General features: G+C 44.3%; 1 protein-coding gene across 1 annotated transcript; it reads right to left on the bottom strand.

The window, feature by feature from the left end:
• Positions 1–3,436: 3,436 nt before the first annotated feature.
• Positions 3,437–18,188, bottom strand: LOC142586328 (glutamate receptor ionotropic, delta-2-like). The gene is made up of 7 exons (XM_075697577.1): positions 18,132–18,188; positions 13,131–13,231; positions 10,812–10,902; positions 9,013–9,174; positions 6,264–6,426; positions 5,079–5,296; positions 3,437–3,754 (listed from the first exon to the last, which is right to left on the bottom strand). Exons 1-7 carry the CDS (start codon positions 18,186–18,188, stop codon positions 3,437–3,439), a joined length of 1,110 nt encoding a protein of 369 aa, XP_075553692.1.
• Positions 18,189–18,983: the final 795 nt, after the last annotated feature.

Raw genomic sequence — 18,983 nt, 5'->3', positions numbered from 1 at the left:
GGGAGACTATTCAACTCGTGTAACTTTCATACATTTGTGTATACGGAGTTTGCCATTGGCTCCTGAATTGGTAATGTCCGGCACGGTCGTATTAAAATTTTGTTGCCGTTCATTTCACAAAGCGTAGTTTCTTCTGGTGTCTTTTAATAGAAGGTTCTTAGTCAGAAAAGCAAACGGTGCGATTGGTCGCTGTGAAATATCGTAATTATTGTTTGAGTTTAACCTCCCACAGCCCGGGCTTGGCTATGAAGGACAACGTTGGTGGAGGGCCGATGATTATTTTTAACAAGCACCTGGGGTTCTGTAACGCTCAACCCGATTCTCGGCGCGCTATAGCCTTCTTGTATTGGTTCGCGCCTGAATGTGGACGGCCGTAACTGCGAACTGAATTAGCAACTTTTTATCTGAGCATCACAATGCAATAGCCACCGAGCTACCGTACATCGTGTCGCTGTGAAATATCACCAAAGGAGAAGGCAACTTTCCAGTTACCAGGTATGGTTTTCGATAAGATAAACATGTCTTGTCACCACATCTCGCAGTGGGCAAACCCATGAACCCGTCCGTCTTCCCACAAATGTTCTTTCCATCAGCAACACTCGATGACGCCTACTCGTGCAGTTGTCATCGCGCAGCGATGACGCCATGTGCACGCATCGTACGCAACCTAGAAAGAATTATGCAACAATAACGTAGGGCATGTTAAATAAACACATTATTGTTTATTGAGTTAGTAACATCAGATAAGGAAATGGTCTAACAGGAATTTAACTTTCTTAGCGTTAGGCGTGTTTACTGAGGAACTCGCAACATTTTGGGCCCGAAGCAATACGGCCGGCTTCTCATGTTCGAATCAGTGATAAGTAAAACTTGCATTCTACAGTGATTTACGTGTTTGTCTAAGCGACATATTTAATGGATTTCAACATTGTGGGGGACTCCGGGTTAATTTCAACCACCTTGGGTCCTTTAACGTGCACCCAATGCATGGTACCCAGGGGCCTTTCTGCATTTCACCCCCATCAAAACGCGGTTGCCATGGTCGGGATTCAATCCCGCGACCACGGCCTTAGTACCACAACGCCATTGCCGCTGAGTTACCGCGGCGAGTGCCTTTTTTTTTCTGCGCGTAACTTGCCGACCGTCGACGGGGCGGCATTCATGCATTCGAGGACCATTCATCGCACCGTGGTCTGCGTTGCTCAACCTTTTTGCATAGGGAACACTCTTGCATCGCGATGACCATTCGGCAGTGTCATATAGTGAGCGTGAATCGTGTTTTTCCGACTTCTCCTCCGGCGCTTACAAGGTTTGTGTGTTCTGACGCTTCTGTCAACCTTAGAAAGCTTCAGCGCAAGGTGCCTATATATATATATGGGTGTCCCAGCTGCCATTAGAAAAGGCGTTCAAGGAACAAAAAAAATTTTTCTAGGAAACACGGTGCGAGATACAATTTTAAGGCCGACGGTGTTCGGTCTTCAGACCTTTGACGACCAAGCACCGTATCTGGCAGCGCGATATTATAATCGTTTGTTTCTTTGAATACTTTGGTTAACGATAGCTGGGAAGCGCGGTATATAGCTGCGGCAGGCAACACTGGTTTATCGTTTTATTATTTTTTTTTTTTGAACAAATCAAACACGTAGTATCGATGCCAAAGGTTTTATAATGCAGCACCATACAAGCCGCAATTTCGGTGAAACATTTTTTAGTGTCAACAAATCCAGAATAAGCGCAAAAGATTTTCTTCTTCTTTTCACTTGCTTGTGCGAGTACTGCAGTTATGCGCAGCTCGCTTGCGCGTGGTCTTGCAAGCGGCGGACACTGCGACTTCTATAAGCAGGCATGTAACAGCGACGCCGAGTATCCCGCCGCAGAGGACGTAGATTCCTTGAAAGTTCTCGAAGGAGAGAGTGTCGCCGCTGTGCGCTTGGCCGCAGCCTTCCCACTGGCCCGATGACTCACGCCACCATTTCTGAATGAGGCCTCCCTCCAGTAGCCTGAGGATCCTGCGAACGATGAAGGAACGGAATACTCCGGCGAGAATAGACTGTACTGGCTACTTTGGTGGATTAGTGACGCCTTCTGTTTCCCCGGCAAAGTGAATTGAGAGGGGAGGGGGGGTGGGGAGGGGACAACGTACTCCTCGCGATGCTGTGATGCCGTGTACCAACCGACATTGAATTTCTTTCTACACAGATCTGGGCCGGTTCCCTCCCAATTTTGTTCACTCTGTGGCAATGCTGAAGCAACACATCATTTCTTCTTGTCCTGTCGACGTTTCTCTCCTTTAAGAAAAAAAAAAGATATTAGTATGCATGCCTCGCTTCGAAGTCTTGGTCCTGATTTAGTTTTTCCTGTAGTACTGTATTTTAGAGCCTCTGTTCCTATGTTCAATAACAGAAATGTTTGCTACACAGACCAGGACTATCGTGGGGAAACCAATGAGATACTTTGCTAAAATCCTTATTTCTCTTTTGTATTGCATTTAGAATTGTTTATTTCAGCACCCTTACAATTTTTACGTGTATACGACAACGTCCAAATCGCTAATTTGTCTGGTCGTTGTCCAGTCCTAGTAAACACCCGATGCTTGGCCAATCTCTCGTTGTATGTGTGTCAGATAAACAACTACCACAACCACATTGGTGTTGTTATATTGAAGACGGCAGTATACACTCGAAGTTTCCGCCTGGACACTTCCAGCCCAAAGAAGGGACCACATTATGCTTCCAAAATATGTTTGTACCACCGCCATAAGTTCAAAGACGAAGTGTAGCGAGACACACATCCTGGCTGTACTTGGAAAATCCGTGTAGTATCGTGTTTCTTAAATATATCATATTTAGCGTCGCTTTTCGTCTCACGGATATATACATATGATAAGCAGAACAAGTCAGCGTCCTGCAGTAAACCAAGCTGGTATTACAGATGCTGACAAAAGGCAAAGCACAAAGACGCGTTCATCGCATTTCACTTTAGGACGGTATAGCATACGATAAACTAGTAACCAGAGCAGAAAAGCCGTCAAAATGCTCTTATGATGCAACTAAGAACCCAGGACAAGTTACGCGCTTAAGTTAACAATAAAATACTACGCTACTTAATGAAGAAGAGTGTCAATGTCATGTTAAGCTTAATACTCATATTGGCGGACCGAACCCTTGCATACAACCGAGCGAAAATGTATAAATAATGTAGAAAAGCAAAAACAAAAATAAATAAATAAATAAATAAATAAATAAATAAATAAATAAATAAATAAATAAATAAATGGGGAAGGGGTGCCATCAAAGATTGCTTACCTATAAAATAAACAACAATGCGCAGTTTTAATCACAGAGATTCGTTTCAAAGGCAAGAAACGATGGCACACACGCCTGCTACAGAATGACGGGAGACAGACTTCGTTTACTCGGCTCACGGAACGTGCAAATCAAACGTCCGGAGGGCGCAGCGCCCACCTGTCGCCGATGGCCTCTCGCAGCCGAAGCTCGAGGCGCTGGTTGAGGTACAGCACCGCGTTGTACGTGTAACAGGGCGTGCGGCCCACGTACAACTCCCCTCGCGTGTCGTTGGCGGCGCACGCCTTCTCCCCTTCCAACACGTGCGAGGCTCGGCTCGAGATGAGCACCGCTTCGGAACGCATGGCCTCGCGCATTGCCTCCGGGGTCAGGATGCGTCGAACCGGCAGCACGGACGCATGATGCTGCGCCATGCGCCACACGCGCTGGTACGAAGGGTCTTGAGAGCCCTGCATACCGGGCGAATGTGACTGCAGTCGAGTTAGTAGCTAACCCCAGCACAGAGAACTCGTTCTTCCTTTCCTTCTCACTTTCCTTTCCTGTCCATCTCTCCTTCCCCCAGTGTAGGGTAGCAAACAAAGTGCAGCCTGGTTACTTTTTTCATCTTTCCATTTCTTTCTTTCTATCTATCTATCTATCTATCTATCTGTCTATCTATCTATCTATCTATCTATCTATCTATCTATCTATCTATCTATCTATCTATCTATCTATCTATCTATCTATCTATCTATCTATCTATCTATGTGATCACACGTTAGCACCCTTCGAAAACTGTGCAGAAGCTGCACCAAGCGAGCTTGTAGACATGCGCGATACTCCAGGGAGGAGATGTTCTCTCACCCTGACGAAAAAATCTATACACTCCTCGACTTCAACACCTTATTTTTTCGACCTCGAACCCTTTAATTCCACCGAGTTGTTCTATGCGTTTACATATTGTTCCACCGGCTAAACAATCGTCTACTATTACAGGGTTATGTTACCAGATCTGTATGCGTGGAGAGGCCCTCTGTGTTGACTGTGGCACAGGTCCACGAATTCTCTGACAACGCGAATACGGCTTTAGGATAATTTTGAGGCTATTCTGTCCCATTCACTATTTTAGCGTGTTCGGTGACACGCTGCATATGAAGGGTTTTATGCATGTGAGGCGGGCACTGTACTACCAGGTAGGCCTATGAACATCACTTGAAGTAGCCTCTGGGCAAGTATTCGCTAAAACATCTTCGACACTGCTGGAACAGCCTTCCTGTTCAAACAGTACAACGTGCTCAGCCGCTGTCTAGCGCTTACGTCAGTCATTTCTCTCTTGTCACGTCAAATAAACAGCGATTATCATGTTTCTGCATAGCAGCACGTTCTGCGGTACATGAACACAATTTGATTTCCCTTTGGTCAAAGCACAAATCCACATAAATTGTATGTCGCAAGCATGGGTGTTGGTGGTACAACGTCAGAGTCAATAAAACAAAAGAAAAAAAACAACAAGCGTACGTTTAATGGAATGCGATCATACTAAGCGAATTATTCAGCGAATGAAAGACAATCCTTGACCTTTCTTGGGCATTGTAGGAAAGTGGTAGCACTCAAAATGGCACAATTTCTCCTCGTGTGCTAAAGACAATCTTAAGTAATGTACTGCGTAGGGCTAAAGTATGACAATAGGAGTCCAGTGAAACGTGACCCTTAAAAGTGACTCTTTAATGGGTCACATTTAGGGGTTTCGTTTACTTCCAATAGCACTAGGAGCTGTAATGATTGGTTCGTCACCCTTATGGAAGACACCACTGAGCTTCCCTGCGGCATATACGGCTTCAGGGATGGCCTTCTCGCGATGTCCCGGATGGAGTCCACTCGACCGGCCTCCTTTTTAACCATCATGCTGGCCTTCATCTGTCCCGCGAACGATGTGGTCATCACGATCGCCAGCACCCAGAAAGCACCCGTCACGATCCGGGCTGGACCGGTTGTGGGTGCTACGGCGGACGCTGCATAGTGCGGTGAAGCGTCATTGATGCAGCGTAAGCGGCAGTGTTGTGAAATGGTGTCGGTGGCAGTACATTGACGTCCAGTAGGTGCAAATGCCAGCAAACCTGTGCCACGCAGGCTAGGTACTCCCAATACACTTCACACCAAAGGTGTGAAGGTGTGTGTGAAAGGTGTGGATTGTACAAGCGGATCTGCATGGCGAATGCTTAGTGACATCAGTTTTGCCAGGGTGTCACTGTAACTCATAGCTCAGAGTCGCGTTGACACTTGCTAAAGAGACCGGCATTTTGAAAGGAATGGGTAAGTGGAGGCGTTACTTTCCATGTTTACACCCCGGTGATACTAGTATTATTTGTGATCGAGGATGTTCTGCCAGCGTCAACGCGGTTCGTCTTAACAAGCTCAACAAACTTGTCCTACGTGCGAATACGTTGGGTGGTTGAGCCCCTGTTTGGCTGACGATAGTTATGGCCTCAAAACCCTGCACATATTCAATGAGACATTGGAATATAATTTTTCATTGTATGACTTGTAAAGCTTCATACCACTAGCCAGTACTACGTAACCTAACTTACCTTATTCCCCCTGCCATCTTATTGAATACTCACAGCGAGTGGGAGAACAATTGCTAGAACAATTTTTCTCATTTAAATGATTCAAAAGACTTCAGAAATAACCTACTGAATCGTTACAGCAGAACAAAACAAAAATAACACGAATTTTCCTATATTTCATTCAGGACAACACCAAAACAACGTCCGTGATGTAAATCTCGAATATTCCTCGTTACTGCAACATAAACGCTCACTATTTCGGCTAACATATCCGCGATATCCAAGAGACCAAGCTCCCAGACACCCAAGATTTTCCACCCCAAAACATTTTCAAGAACGACCTGGTGCTCGATACTGTCGATACATTTAGGGAAAGCACCAGACGCCGCTGGCTGCGAATATAGCTTCTTACCTTCGCACAAGAGGTTCGCCATGAGTTCACAGACACTTTCGTAGAAATCGTAGACCCATGGGTGCTTTTTGTTCACGGTCCTCTTCCGCATTCGGAAAATATGTTTGGTCGACGAAATGACGAGGGCCGCGACGAGAATGGCTCCGAGCGCACAAGCCCACACCTGCATGGAATGTCGTTTCTGTATTTCCAAATCTAGACTAATATCGTAGTTTTCATGGCTATTGAGTTACTGTCCATCGTGCCATGACTTATTGTTCACGTTTCAAAACAAGTACATGACTCTACAGTAGGACCATATTAACGCGATAGAGTTAAGGGCCCCGTGTCACAAAAAATTGCAGTGTCGGTGTGGACGTCCGGCGCCGGCGTCCCCGTGAGCGAAAATTCCTGTATACAGGGTGTTTCAGCTAAATTTAGCCACAGTTTAAAAATATGCCGATGCACTCTAAGACGACGCGACCAAATCCATGTTGCTCACTTTTGTATGCAGTGCGTCACGCTATTTTCTTGTTTTACTTAATTAGATAATTAGTCAAAATTAATTAACCAGCTTCTGAAGCAACGAAGTTAGGGAAAAAATTCCAATTATAAAGTTGCAGAGCGGTTTACAAAACGTTCGAATAAACAGTTTCTCGCTTTCTATCTATTAGGTATATTGCGAATGCCCCGCGAAATACAAGAAAAACATCACGTGACACGGCCGCTAGCGCGTCGTGATTGCACTTCTCCCAAGCGTTCCGCGCACAAACGAACACAGCATTAAAGCCGGGTGTGCTGCCGCTGCGTCCTCGAACAGCCGCTAGGGAAGCACATCGCTGGCGCAAATCGCACAGCCAACGTCTTCGTCACTGCCCGGTCGCCTTTTAAGTAGCAGCACGCCCTGCTGGATGCTATGTTCGTTTGTACGCGGAAAGTTTAGGAGCGCTGCAATCACGGCGCACAAGTGGTTATGTCGCGTGGTATTTTTTTTTTTAATTTCAGGGCATCCGCAGTAAGCTAAAAACACTAATACTTGAAAGTTACAAACTGCCAAGTCGGCCGTTTCGCTAAAAGCTCTAAAAATTTCTCTTTTGATTTTCTCGCCTAACTTCGTTTCTTCAGAAGTTGGTTAATTAGTGTTGATTGATTATCTAATTAAGCAAAACACAAAAATAGCGTGAAACACTACGTACAAAAGTGAACAACATACATTTGGTTGCCGCGTCTTCTTAGAGTGCATTGACACATCTTTATACTCTGGCTAAAGTTAACTGAAACACCCTGTATATTTGGGTATATATATACGCCACACCTAGCCATATGACATGTTGTATGTGCGGTTATAATGCCACACCATTAGATCAATAAAGTTCATCATACCTTGTCTTACAGTCTTGATAAAGTTATTTCTCGGAATTTTGAGAATAACAGCCCGCAAACTAATGTCATGAAACGAAACAGCGACAGACATGCCTTTTATCCTAAATCTTCTCATACTGAAACATTAAAAGCGCGAAACAATAGCAGAAACCTGAAAAATTATGTATATTTTTGGCGCGATCGTGCACTGCCTCCGGGATCGGCCCACGCAAGAGGCCGCGTTCCTACCAGAAAGCTCGCCCACTTCGTGCATAGCGTTCACCGCTCGCGTTTCCCGGTAAACATTACGGCTACATAAACTGCAGTTGCCGGGAAGCGTAGGTAGCAGTCAGGGATCTTTGAGTGCTATCGCTTACCACTCTTAAAAGCGAGGCTTAAGCTTCCTTCAATTTTTTTAATTTTTTTGCGATAACAATTATATGGAAACTATAAGCGCATTTCTGCCGTCGACGTCGACGTGAGCTTCCATATAAAGTCCAAGGGCAATCTGCAAGCCATCTGCAACGGGGACAAGGTCCGCCGTGGCGCGGCCGGCTGCGCGCGCCCGCTTTATTTTGAAAGCCATCAGTGTAGGGAACACAGTCCGGCACGCGCTGTGTTTTCGCGGTTTAGTTCGCGTTGGGGGAAGCGAGACGCAGCACTAAGGTCAGTCCGCTCGCTGCTGCTACCGCGCTCCAGCGTTTTGACAGCGAGTTCCTGCGTTCATCGAGCGATATGTGTTCATGTTTGCCTGGGCGCGCATGACATCATGCTTGTTAATTTAGTTTTTATGCCTATATTTATACAACCGATAAAACTACTATCCTTACTTCGTATAGCTGTCCATTAATTTGCTATCGCAATCGGTGCTTAGCCTCTTGGGTGGGACTGCCGCTTCTTTCTGCAAGAGGTGGATGGGTAAAGCTAAGCTTATATGTTTTCTAAAGCCACGTGGACGGTGATCACAAATGTCTGCACGGTTATCACGAGCATTGGGTCCAATAAATTTATTTAATGACAACAAACTCATCACATTACGATGAGGGCCTTTGGATAACTAATGCCACACACTAATGGACGAGACATGACGAACGCGAAGTGCAGAGTCACTGATACAGATTGATTGATTGATTGATTGATTGATTGATTGATTGATTGATTGATTGATTGATTGATTGATTGATTGATTGATTGATTGATTGATTGATTGATTGATTGATTGATTGATTGATTGATTGATTGATTGATTGCATAGAAGCCTAAAACGTCACTCGAGCGGCTGTAGAAGAATACGTGACAGAGTCAGCCATCGCCTCAATTCTGATCCGAACATGCCAAGTAGTAACTGAACTACACTGCCCACCTTTGTGTATTTATTTGCTTTGCGTTTAATCAAAATGCCACGTGCCTGCCAGCTGAATGTGCGAGTCGTGTCGAGGATGCTGCCGTTGTTCCGGCTGAGGCGGCCCGCCAAAATCACCAGCTCGATGGGCACGAAGATCTGAGAGCCAAAAGCCACTTTCTCGGCTTCATCGCTCGGGTTTATCACAGACAGCGCCATATCGACTTCCTGAAAGTGGGAGAGAGGGGAAGAAATGCTTTTCTTTCAGAGTTCGCGCGTAGGAAGAAGACAAGCATTAGCCAAGTTGCCACGGCACCGAACGGGCTGGGCGGTAGGGTTGTACAACTGTTGGGGAGTCTTGTTTACTTCATCGAGTGCGTTTACGGATTGTCCGCGGGTATGCCATATTTCGTTCGTGTGTGACACGACACAACTGCATCAATTATTTTGAAGACAAAAGTAACAGCTGTAATTGAAAGCGTCATAAATTATCTTGCATAGACGCACGTAGGTACACTGTACACCCGATTAAGCTTATTGGCGCCACTGATGCATTCAGGGTGCCCAGGTGTAGAAGTTGCAATTGCTAGCGTCTTATGAACCCATCGCTCTACACAAGCACTACTCGTCATGGCTCAACATGTTGTTCAAGGAAAACAAGCTACTGGGCTTCAATCGGACTCACTGGAGATTCATAGATAGCCCTTTTGCATCAGTCAGACAGAACTCGGGTACAACGCACTCTGACGTCTGTCCCCCTGGCAACAAGCTTCACCAGATGCCTTTCTTGTTAATTGCTTACCTTAAATTTTACAAGGTGCTTGATGTCTGCGGTTACTAGCTCAACTCCCACTAACTGCCACTTTGCCTATTCCCTACAGCACTTTTTTTAGCGACGTACTTTGAGGTATTTTTCAAGGCACCAAATCCTGTGCCTTAGAATGACTGTTTGCTAAAACAGCCACAAGCATCAATACTACATAACGTGTGATGGCAGTAATTTACTTTCGATCCGTAGAAGGCTCACAAATGCATGCGAGTCCAACCACTAAGTAATTCTGTATCTGAAGAAGCTATCTGCACGTCGTTAGAAGGCAATATATTTTTGAAACAAGGCTACTAGCTTACTTCTATTTTCTTGCAAAACATAACATAAAAAATGTATAGATGTTTATTTTTTCATCTGTAATGACGCCATCTTAACATTTATTTTTCATTTTGCCATTAGTGTTTCCTTCTTTATCGTTTCTAGTGTCTGCGTTCTGGCATCAATTTTTTTATGTCTTGCTGTCCCTACATGATCACTTTCTCTTGAAACGTATGGCTAAAAGGGCCTAGTAAAAAGCAAACTCCTTCCAACCACTACGCTGGCTCCCTGAGGGAACAGGGACATAACGACTCTGAAAGACTGAAAGTGTCGCAATCTCTAGTAAAGACAAACTTAAGCGCATGTGGAACCACTCTTTTGTTTTGGTATGTTTTGTTTGTTTGTTTTTCTTGTTCATAATACATACACCGAAAACACTGTAAGCGGGCCTGCAGACGCGCACGAAAAACAGTATAACGAAATACACAAGCTTTTGGTGATCTAATTGAAATTAAGACCGCTTGTTCGACAGCTGCACCACGTGTTTTCAGTATCAGTTGTTGCAAGCAACAAGGGTGTCAAAAACGAGACAGGGGGCACTGTCATTAGCAGCCAGGCGCTTGAGAAATATAGGCCTGTCTGGCGTTATTGATAGTGCTCACGAGGGAACGAAGGCAGCGCACCACGCGTTCCTCATTTTCCCATCTCCTTTTCTCCTAAACTGGCCCCATCCGGTTCTCCGAAAAACGACCATCTGCTAGAACGTGGCGGTAATTACGTCGCGCTGAACCATGCCGATGAGCCCCGTCCAGTTGCCGTCCTCCTTTTTCAGGCCCCACAGAGGGTCCTTCGCCTGTATCAGGTCGTATCTGCAGGCAAGAGCAGACAAAAACATGCCATCATTTAGTGATTCGACATGCTCATTTGCTAAAAACGGCGCCACGCTAATGCATGCACGTGTATGTCTTTAGTGCAGTGGGTTGGGACTTGTCTAACTGAACTGTGTGCTTGGGCAGGTTATTTTGGCATAGAGAGAAAGAAAGCAGAGAATCTAACAAGATTTTGTCAACTTTGCTACCTTACACGCGGGTCAGAAGGTGGGAAAGTGAAATAAGAGAGAGGGATGAAGAGAACGCAGGGGTCTAACTCATCCACACACACTAAGCGAAATGTCGCGTATCTATGTACAGTCGGCCACTCAAGTCCATCTCTTTCATGTACGAGTGGTTATGCTCTTTTAGTGCAACGAACGAAGGAGATACTGCTAAGCGGAAGCTTAAGTGCTAATACTGAAAATTCATAAAACTGCATCATACGATAATCATACAATAATAGTACATCATTTGCTTGATTCTGGATTCACAATTGAATTTATCTTTAGATTAGTCTAAAGCATTTGACATGGTTAGTCATCATTTACTACTTTTAAAGCTCGGCCACTTAAATCTAGATCCTAATGTGCTTAACTGGATTCGAGCTTTCCTTTCTAACCGTACTCAGTCTGTTTCTGCTAATACTGTTGATTCCCCAGTCCAGCCAGTGCTATCGGGTGTTCCACAGGCGTCTGTATTGGGACTCCAGCTTAATTTTCATGAATGACCTACCCAATAACATTTCTTGAAAGGTTTGCCTATTCGCGGATGACTGTGTCATTTACTGAAAAATTGTTAACCAAGAAGACGCCTTACTCCAGACCGATTTAAATAGCACATTTGTCTAGTGTCAAACGTGGAACATGGAATTAAACATTTCAAAATACAAATCAATGCGCACATCTCGCCCCTCATTAGCATGTCCACACTATCATCTTGATAATACGTATCTTGAGTTTGTTTTATCTTTCAAATATCTCGGTGTTCATATTTGCAGTAACCTATCAAGGAACCACCGTGTAAGGTATGTCATCGCCAAAGCTAACCGTTCATTTGGGTACTTTCGAAGAAAGTTCTATATGGTACCCGCATCACTTAAAAAGCTTATCTACACCACTTACTTTCATCCGTCGCTTGAGTACGCATCATCTATCTCGAATCCCGGTGGCACTGCGCTGATAAATAAAATTTAAAGAGTGAAGAATCGCTTTATCTTGTTTAGTTTTGACCGCACAGCCAGTGTTACCATGATGAACTCAGTGCTTAATCTTCCAGAACTTACCATTCGGCGTAAGATAGCCCGGCTCACTATTCTTCATAAAGTTTACTACCACAACAATCATCTTTGTGAACAGTTTATTAAATCCCTTCCCTTCATATAATCTAGAACTGACCCCCTCCAAGAAGTTGATGTTCTTCGTTGCAGAACCGTTACCTATTCACACGCATTTTTACCTCGAAACACCTCCGAATGGAATCACCTGCCAGAAGCAACTACTACTACTGCTACGCGCCTTAAGAGTTTTTTGAATAACATGCTCAACATTGCTTAATTATACGTACTCAATTTGCTCGTTTGTTTTTAGCCTGTTTGTTTGTTTTTACTTCTAGATCTTGAAATAACTCTGTTTCTTCTTAATTGCAGCTGTATATTTTTGTATTAATTTGTCGATTATCCACGCTCCTTACTATTATAGTATCAAGTGTTTTTTTACAGTTTTGGTCTGTAATGCCCTTCCCCTCTGTAATGTGCAAACCCTGAGGGTGAAGTAAATAAATAAATAAATGAATACTAAGGAGACACTGAAGCGTTAGTTGTTTGACTGCTGTTGTTATTGAAGAATCAGTGCAGTTGTGGGCACTTCAAAAATGACAAAAACAGAGAGACACAAGCGCTTGAGTTTGTTGCTATGGTTGCCTGAGTGCCTAGAAGTGCGGCAGCTGCTTCTAAGAAAGAAGAACGATGACAGCTGTGCGCTTTTTCCCCTTTAAGATCTCTTTCTACTGCTAGATAAAGGCTGTAAAATACTTTCCACTGTAAAGTGCTATTAAAATCCATTTCTTTGCACTGGAAGCTTTATTACTGCGAAGTGCACTATAGCGCATGCTCGACATTAATCATTCGCCACATAGTTGCTAAGCTTTAGCCCAACAACATACTGTTTCGCTACCGCTAAACCCTAACTAAAGCTCACGGCCATGGCAGAGCAGACAATCTCCAGTACCTCATCCGCATGGATGAGACAACAGCCTTCAGTATTTCGCCGCAGACGCCCTGGATGGGGGCGTCCAGCCCTCCGTGTTTGAAGACGTGGTACGGAGCATACTGCAATAGAAAGTCAGTAATGCTCAGTCTAGTTTTCCGTGAACCAAAACAATTATCGACTCTTCTCCTTCGTAAAGAAAGTGCGAACGTATTGCACTGAATTCAAATTAGAAGAAACCGCAGCAGCGGGGAAGCTGCGTGTAGTTTGGTAGCACGCCGTCACACGCTAAAAAAAAGCTAACTTTACGGTAGTTCGCAAGCAATTTACTTTGAATTAGCAAGCACATGTCTTAGCACTGAATTGACGAACGCAAATCACAGCAATCATTGCCCCAATTATCCCTGTAGTTCACTGCCCTAGACAACGACGTCGGGCCAAAAGACAATGAAACCAAGGAAAGTCTAAGAAAACTTAACTGTTGCTTTTTTTTTAATCAAATGGGGAAATAAACGAAAAATTAAAGCGGACCAAAGGACAACTTGGCGCCGGCGGGAGGCGTACCCACGTTTTTCACATGACGCGTGCTATGCTCTACCGAATAAATTATGGCTGCCGCTCTTGCTTGCCACTTGGGCATTTGTGTATGGGTGTTAGATGTGATCCTGAGAGTGTTAGCCAGCGCCATCCAGACCCATGACGGTGGATGTGGAACGTTCCTTTAGGCGCGGGCGCCACGCAGTACGTGAACTTAAGATCAGACGACTGGCCAATAAACCCTTGTCTACTACCTGAATTATGGCATCAGGGCAGCAAGAGCCTCCGCTAAACAGTTTCGCCCTACTGACAACCACCCAAGAACAAACACGAGCTCCTCTCCCGCGCATGGAAGCAGTTAAGGACACATTATCCGGCTATTAAATTACCTCTATGGTCCCGAATTCACAAAGTATTTCATTCGTTAGTGGTATCCGTCGCTGGCCGGCAGCCTCTTCTAATATGTCCAGCATCGGGATTGGCTAAGATTTGCTCTTACGAACAATTTCGTCTTAAGAACATTGTGTGAATACGGGCCTTGCTTCGCGGTATGGATCAACATCCCGTCGGCCTTCGCGGTCAGAGTTAGCTGCGACATTCGTAGAGTTATAATCTGGGCCATAATTATGAATTGTTATTTCCTTACTTACGGGCGATGATGGACGGTGTTTGGCGGTTGGCAACACAAATCGGGCCTAGTCCTAACACTTTTGATGACGTCCATAAGCAATCCGTGATTAAAACGAATTTATTAACCATCTCGTCGCGCTTACGATTTCTCGATAACTTCGATTTTTCAACAGTTCCAACTACAAGGCGGCGTGTCATTTCAAATTTATTTCATAAGATTGCATAAAATGTTACAAAGTTTACATACATATACAGCTGGAGGTCCCATGGTTCACAACATTAACACCCCAACGTAGCCCTACGTTAGGGACATGTTTAAGCCAGGCATGTAATTGTGAACTAAGCGAAAGTGCCCACATGTATTTTTTATTATTTAAATACGGCAGTTGCTAACCATTTTCTGACCGTCCGTTTTTAAATCAAGTTGCTCGATTCTGAGTTTGATGATCTATAATTAAAGTGTCCTCGTGATGTCTGCTGGCCAATAAACCAAGGCCGAATTCACAAAGGTATTCGTTGTTATATGGTATGATGAACTTTATTTAATGTCCTGAAGATCAACCCTTAGGTTGACGCAGGCGGCTCCCACGTCGGGACAGTAAGGTTTAACTTTACCGCCGTATCATGGGCCTTCTGGACGGCCTGTACTTGATCGAAAAGACCTCCACTGTGTAGGACTCGCTGCCACCAGTCTCTCTCCTTGTCACAGTCTGCTCTTTGGCATTTTCTGACAGCATACGCTAATGACGCATCCTGCATCTTTATTAGTTGGCATTTGCTCTTACGAACAATTTTGGCGTAAGTGTTCTTTATGAATATGGGCCCGTTTTCTTCAGGTGTCCCAAAACAAATAGCCACTTCGTTTTAAGAAATAAAGCCATAAAGAAAGGCCTGGGAATTACTTATACAGTGAAAGTCCTGGTTGATAAAGTGGGCTATTCATCAGAACCTCTCAAAGAAAAACATCCTTACCTTTCGCTTTGGAATCAACTTATTGATAAATAAACAGCTCTCAAAGACGGGGTCCTCTGTCTGTCATTTTCGTCCGCAACGTAAGTCAAGAAGACCCCGGTGAACGTGTGTTTACATAAATATCTTCGATTTCCTCAATACAAAGGCGCCCATTAAACAATCTAGCAATTGCTTGATCGAACGCTGCCTAAAAAAAATTTTATTTCACAGTAGACTTGGAAGGCACTGTACCCTTCCTTCCTAAAGTTGACACATTCTTGCAAGCGACATCTAATCTCAATGACTTGTCTATCTCTTGAAGAACGCATAAAGTGTGCTTCGATCGTGAACTGCTCAACATTAGGTCCGCGAGAAGATGCGGGCGATGCATTTTTTGTTCTATTCATGTGCACCACGTTCGAATCTTTCCACGTACAGCACAATGGCACGTCGATTTTAGCCCGAGAACATGGCAGACAAGCGTTCAACTAGTGCGCCTCACGAAATCAATAGCGAAATTGCTAGCAATCCGTTACGAGCGCCTCCTCGAATATATTTGGATTGACCCAAGATGCATACGCAAACACGCCGTGTACAAAAGTGATTATACTGTGCCAAAAGAATATCCAGAGAATTCAAAAGCACTTTTCCGTCATTGAAAATCTCCTTTTCCAAGTCTCAAGCGTCCATCTTAAGTTCAGTATTTCAGAATATGCCTTTTAGAAAAGAGAAGATCCTGCAACTATTGTCTCCTGAGTCTGCTATTCGCGAAGTCACAAAAGCACTGCCGCACTTCTTTTGGTGCACCAGGCTGTACGACCGCCTCGTGGTGAACTGAACAATGAACATTTCCTTGCGTGTGTCTCTCCATAGAGTGAACTTCTCTTATTCTCATCTTTCAGTCCACTTCCTACTTACCTAGTGCAGGGTAGCCAATCCTTCCTGTCCTACCACTCCCACCTCTCTCTCTCTCTCTCTCTCTCTCTCTCTCTATCTATCTATCTATCTATCTGTCTATCTATCTATCTATCTATCTATCTATCTATCTATCTATCTATCTATCTATCTATCTATCTATCTATCTATCTATCTATCTATCTATCTATCAGAATAGCTTTGCGCGACGGATGGAGAAGTTTCTGTTACTGGTTGCATCACTTTTGTTTCTTAAAAAACGGCGTTAGCTGTGCTATCTAGGAGGCTTTGGCTATGCGTTGCGGAGGTCGGCTACTCCGAGCTTTGTGCGTCAAATGCGCTCTTTTGTCCGTCCCGACTGTGGCAGACCCTGTCACCGTATCGTTGCGGCTTTTGAAAGCGTAAATTGTTGAAGAAAGGCCGACGCGAGCCCCTGCACGCTCGAACACATCTTTTTACTACTTTATTAAAACAAAACAAAAATGGCTAGAGTACTAGAACGTCACCGTAGCTTTCGCTAACATTTCTGACCAAACCATAGCATTGGACAGGTTGTGTTTTGTAACCTCCGTTCCATTGCACGAAAATAAATAGATGGCGTATAACGATCTAACGATAGCGCAATGTCGTTTGCTGCATGCAAGGTCATTTGAATACAGCCATCTTTCTGCGGAACGAGTCTTTTCGCGTGGATGAACTCACCGTGAATTAAATATAAGACAATGGGCCTCACTCGCTCCGGATAAAAACTGGCGTTGTGCAGGAAACGCGGCACTTAGGCAAATTAGATCCCCGCGTTATCTGATATGCACGAAGTATAATTTCAGTAGCTGCGTATGATGTGAGGCATATGCTTGTACTGTAGCTTTTCGTCTGGGGTCCCTTCCAAATCGTTGGAGAATAATGACTTATTGTTATGATTCTGAAACCAAAAGTATATGTTCAGAAGATACGTTTACGCGGCATTTGCACAGTGAATAAAAAGATGGAAATTTGACAGCTGCAAGTTCGTAACTGCGAACTCGTAGCTACAAACGTAAAGCATACACATATTTAATGCAAAGAAAGGTTATGAGCTAGACATTGTGCCGTCCGTCCGTCCGTCCGTCCGTCCGTCCGTCCGTCCGTCCATCCGTCCGTCCGTCCGTTCGTTCGTTCGTTCGTTCGTTCGTTCGTTCGTTCGTTCGTTCGTTCGTTCGTTCGTTCGTTCGTTCGTTCGTTCGTTCGTTCGTTCGTTCGTTCGTTCGTTCGTTCGTTCCGTTCGTTCGTTCGTTCGTTCCGTTCGTTCGTTCGTTCGTTCCGTTCGTTCGTTCGTTCGTTCGTTCGCTCGTTCGTTCGTTCGTTCGTTCGTTCGTTCGTTCGTTCGTTCGTTCGTTCGTTCGTTCGTTCGTTCGTTCGTTCGTTCGTTCGTTCGTTCGTTCGTTCGTTCGTTCGTTCGTTCGTTCGTTCGTTCGTTCGTTCGTTCGTTCGTTCGTTCGTTCGTTCGTTCGTTCGTTCGTTCGTTGCGACATAAAATGCGACATAAAATGCGACATAAAAAGCGTCCGCGTAATTTCCATTACATATGCATTCGTTTCTGAAGAACTAAACATTTTACAAAAGCGAAAATTTGCAGACATACTGAGCGTGTTATGCACGCTATGTACACGAAATTACGAAGATCTGAGATCATTGTAAGAGTCCAACAAATTATCATCATCAAATAACAACCATAAAGACATATTTTTTAAAAGTCCTGTGCAATAACTATCAATAACATGAGAGTGAATCTTCAAAAGAATGCAGTGGATATAGTGCCCGGAATCTACACGAGGAGCTATAGACGTGGTTGGACACGTGCGGCAGTCATCAGAAATGATCGAAGTCGCACTCATTGGAGCGCGCCGCAGAGATCACGAAGAGACAAAAAAAAAGAACATACCGCTAAATTACGGTGATTACAGCTCGTTAGACCAAAGATGAACAGAACTTGCAACTCAACAAACTTACCGTGAAGCTACCAATCCTCAGAACTCTCGAGAAGCTGCTGTTGTCAGCGTGAGCCATAACGCAACAGACGCTCGTGCAGAGTGCGCGCACAGGTCACTCCGTTGCGGCTAATGCCTACAGCCGTGACACACAAAGAGTTTAATTTTGTGACTTGGACAATGTATTCGACCACACGTGCTCATTTCACATCATCGAGTTCTACCACGAGAAATTTGAATTTCCGAAAATCACATCAAACAGAGAAGGCTAGCTATTTTGAGTACGCCTCGCCTTCGCCCTTTAAGTGCGTTGATGACTGCCCCGTAAGTGCCATAGAATATATCGTTATCTGACATGGGTGCTTCGCTGCAATGCGTGCGTGCAATCTTTCACTTCGCATGTGTTCGGTCTGTTTGAATTATAGGAGCCGTAGCCATGTTGAGGATTCAAACCCGGCACAGTGTAAGTTCACTTTGACGTTGCAGTGTTCTGCATAAGTGGTCTGAACAAGAAGCGAATCATTAAGCATCTACACGCTCTTCCTTTTATTTACTTTGAGCAGCGAATAAGAAAATTAAATAGAAATTTTACAATTTCCCGAGCACGGACACCCTTTTTTTCTATTTTCCTTTTTTTTGCATAAAGAACCTTTAACAAATGAGTAGGAATATTTCGATTATTCAAAAACAGGCACTTCCTGGCCGACATTAGCGCACGTGTATTTTTCTTTCGGGAGTAAATAAGTCTAATTCAGGTGGAATTCTGGACATGTCTAAGCACTTTCGAGAATCCTGTTTAATACATATGCTACTAATGCGCAAGTTATGCTATGTTCAGACTACGTTCGTAAGGCGCCGATTTTTCGTAACATGC

The sequence above is a fragment of the Dermacentor variabilis genome, chromosome 6 (genome assembly GCF_050947875.1).
Source record: "Dermacentor variabilis isolate Ectoservices chromosome 6, ASM5094787v1, whole genome shotgun sequence".
Taxonomy (NCBI): Eukaryota; Metazoa; Arthropoda; class Arachnida; order Ixodida; family Ixodidae; genus Dermacentor; species Dermacentor variabilis.
Note: the sequence above shows the minus strand (reverse complement) of the source record. Positions and strands in the feature narration are given on the sequence as shown.

Excerpts from the sequence above, each read along its gene's own strand:
- LOC142586328 (XM_075697577.1), bottom strand. The coding sequence starts at position 18,188 with ATGGCTCACGCTGACAACAGCAGCTTCTCGAGAGTTCTGAGGATTGGT. Across the intron at positions 10,903-13,130 it reads GTCTCATCCATGCGGATGAG|ATACGACCTGATACAGGCGA; the intron begins GTACTGGAGATT and ends TCTTGCCTGCAG. Across the intron at positions 6,427-9,012 it reads CTCGCACATTCAGCTGGCAG|GTGTGGGCTTGTGCGCTCGG; the intron begins GCACGTGGCATT and ends CATTCCATGCAG.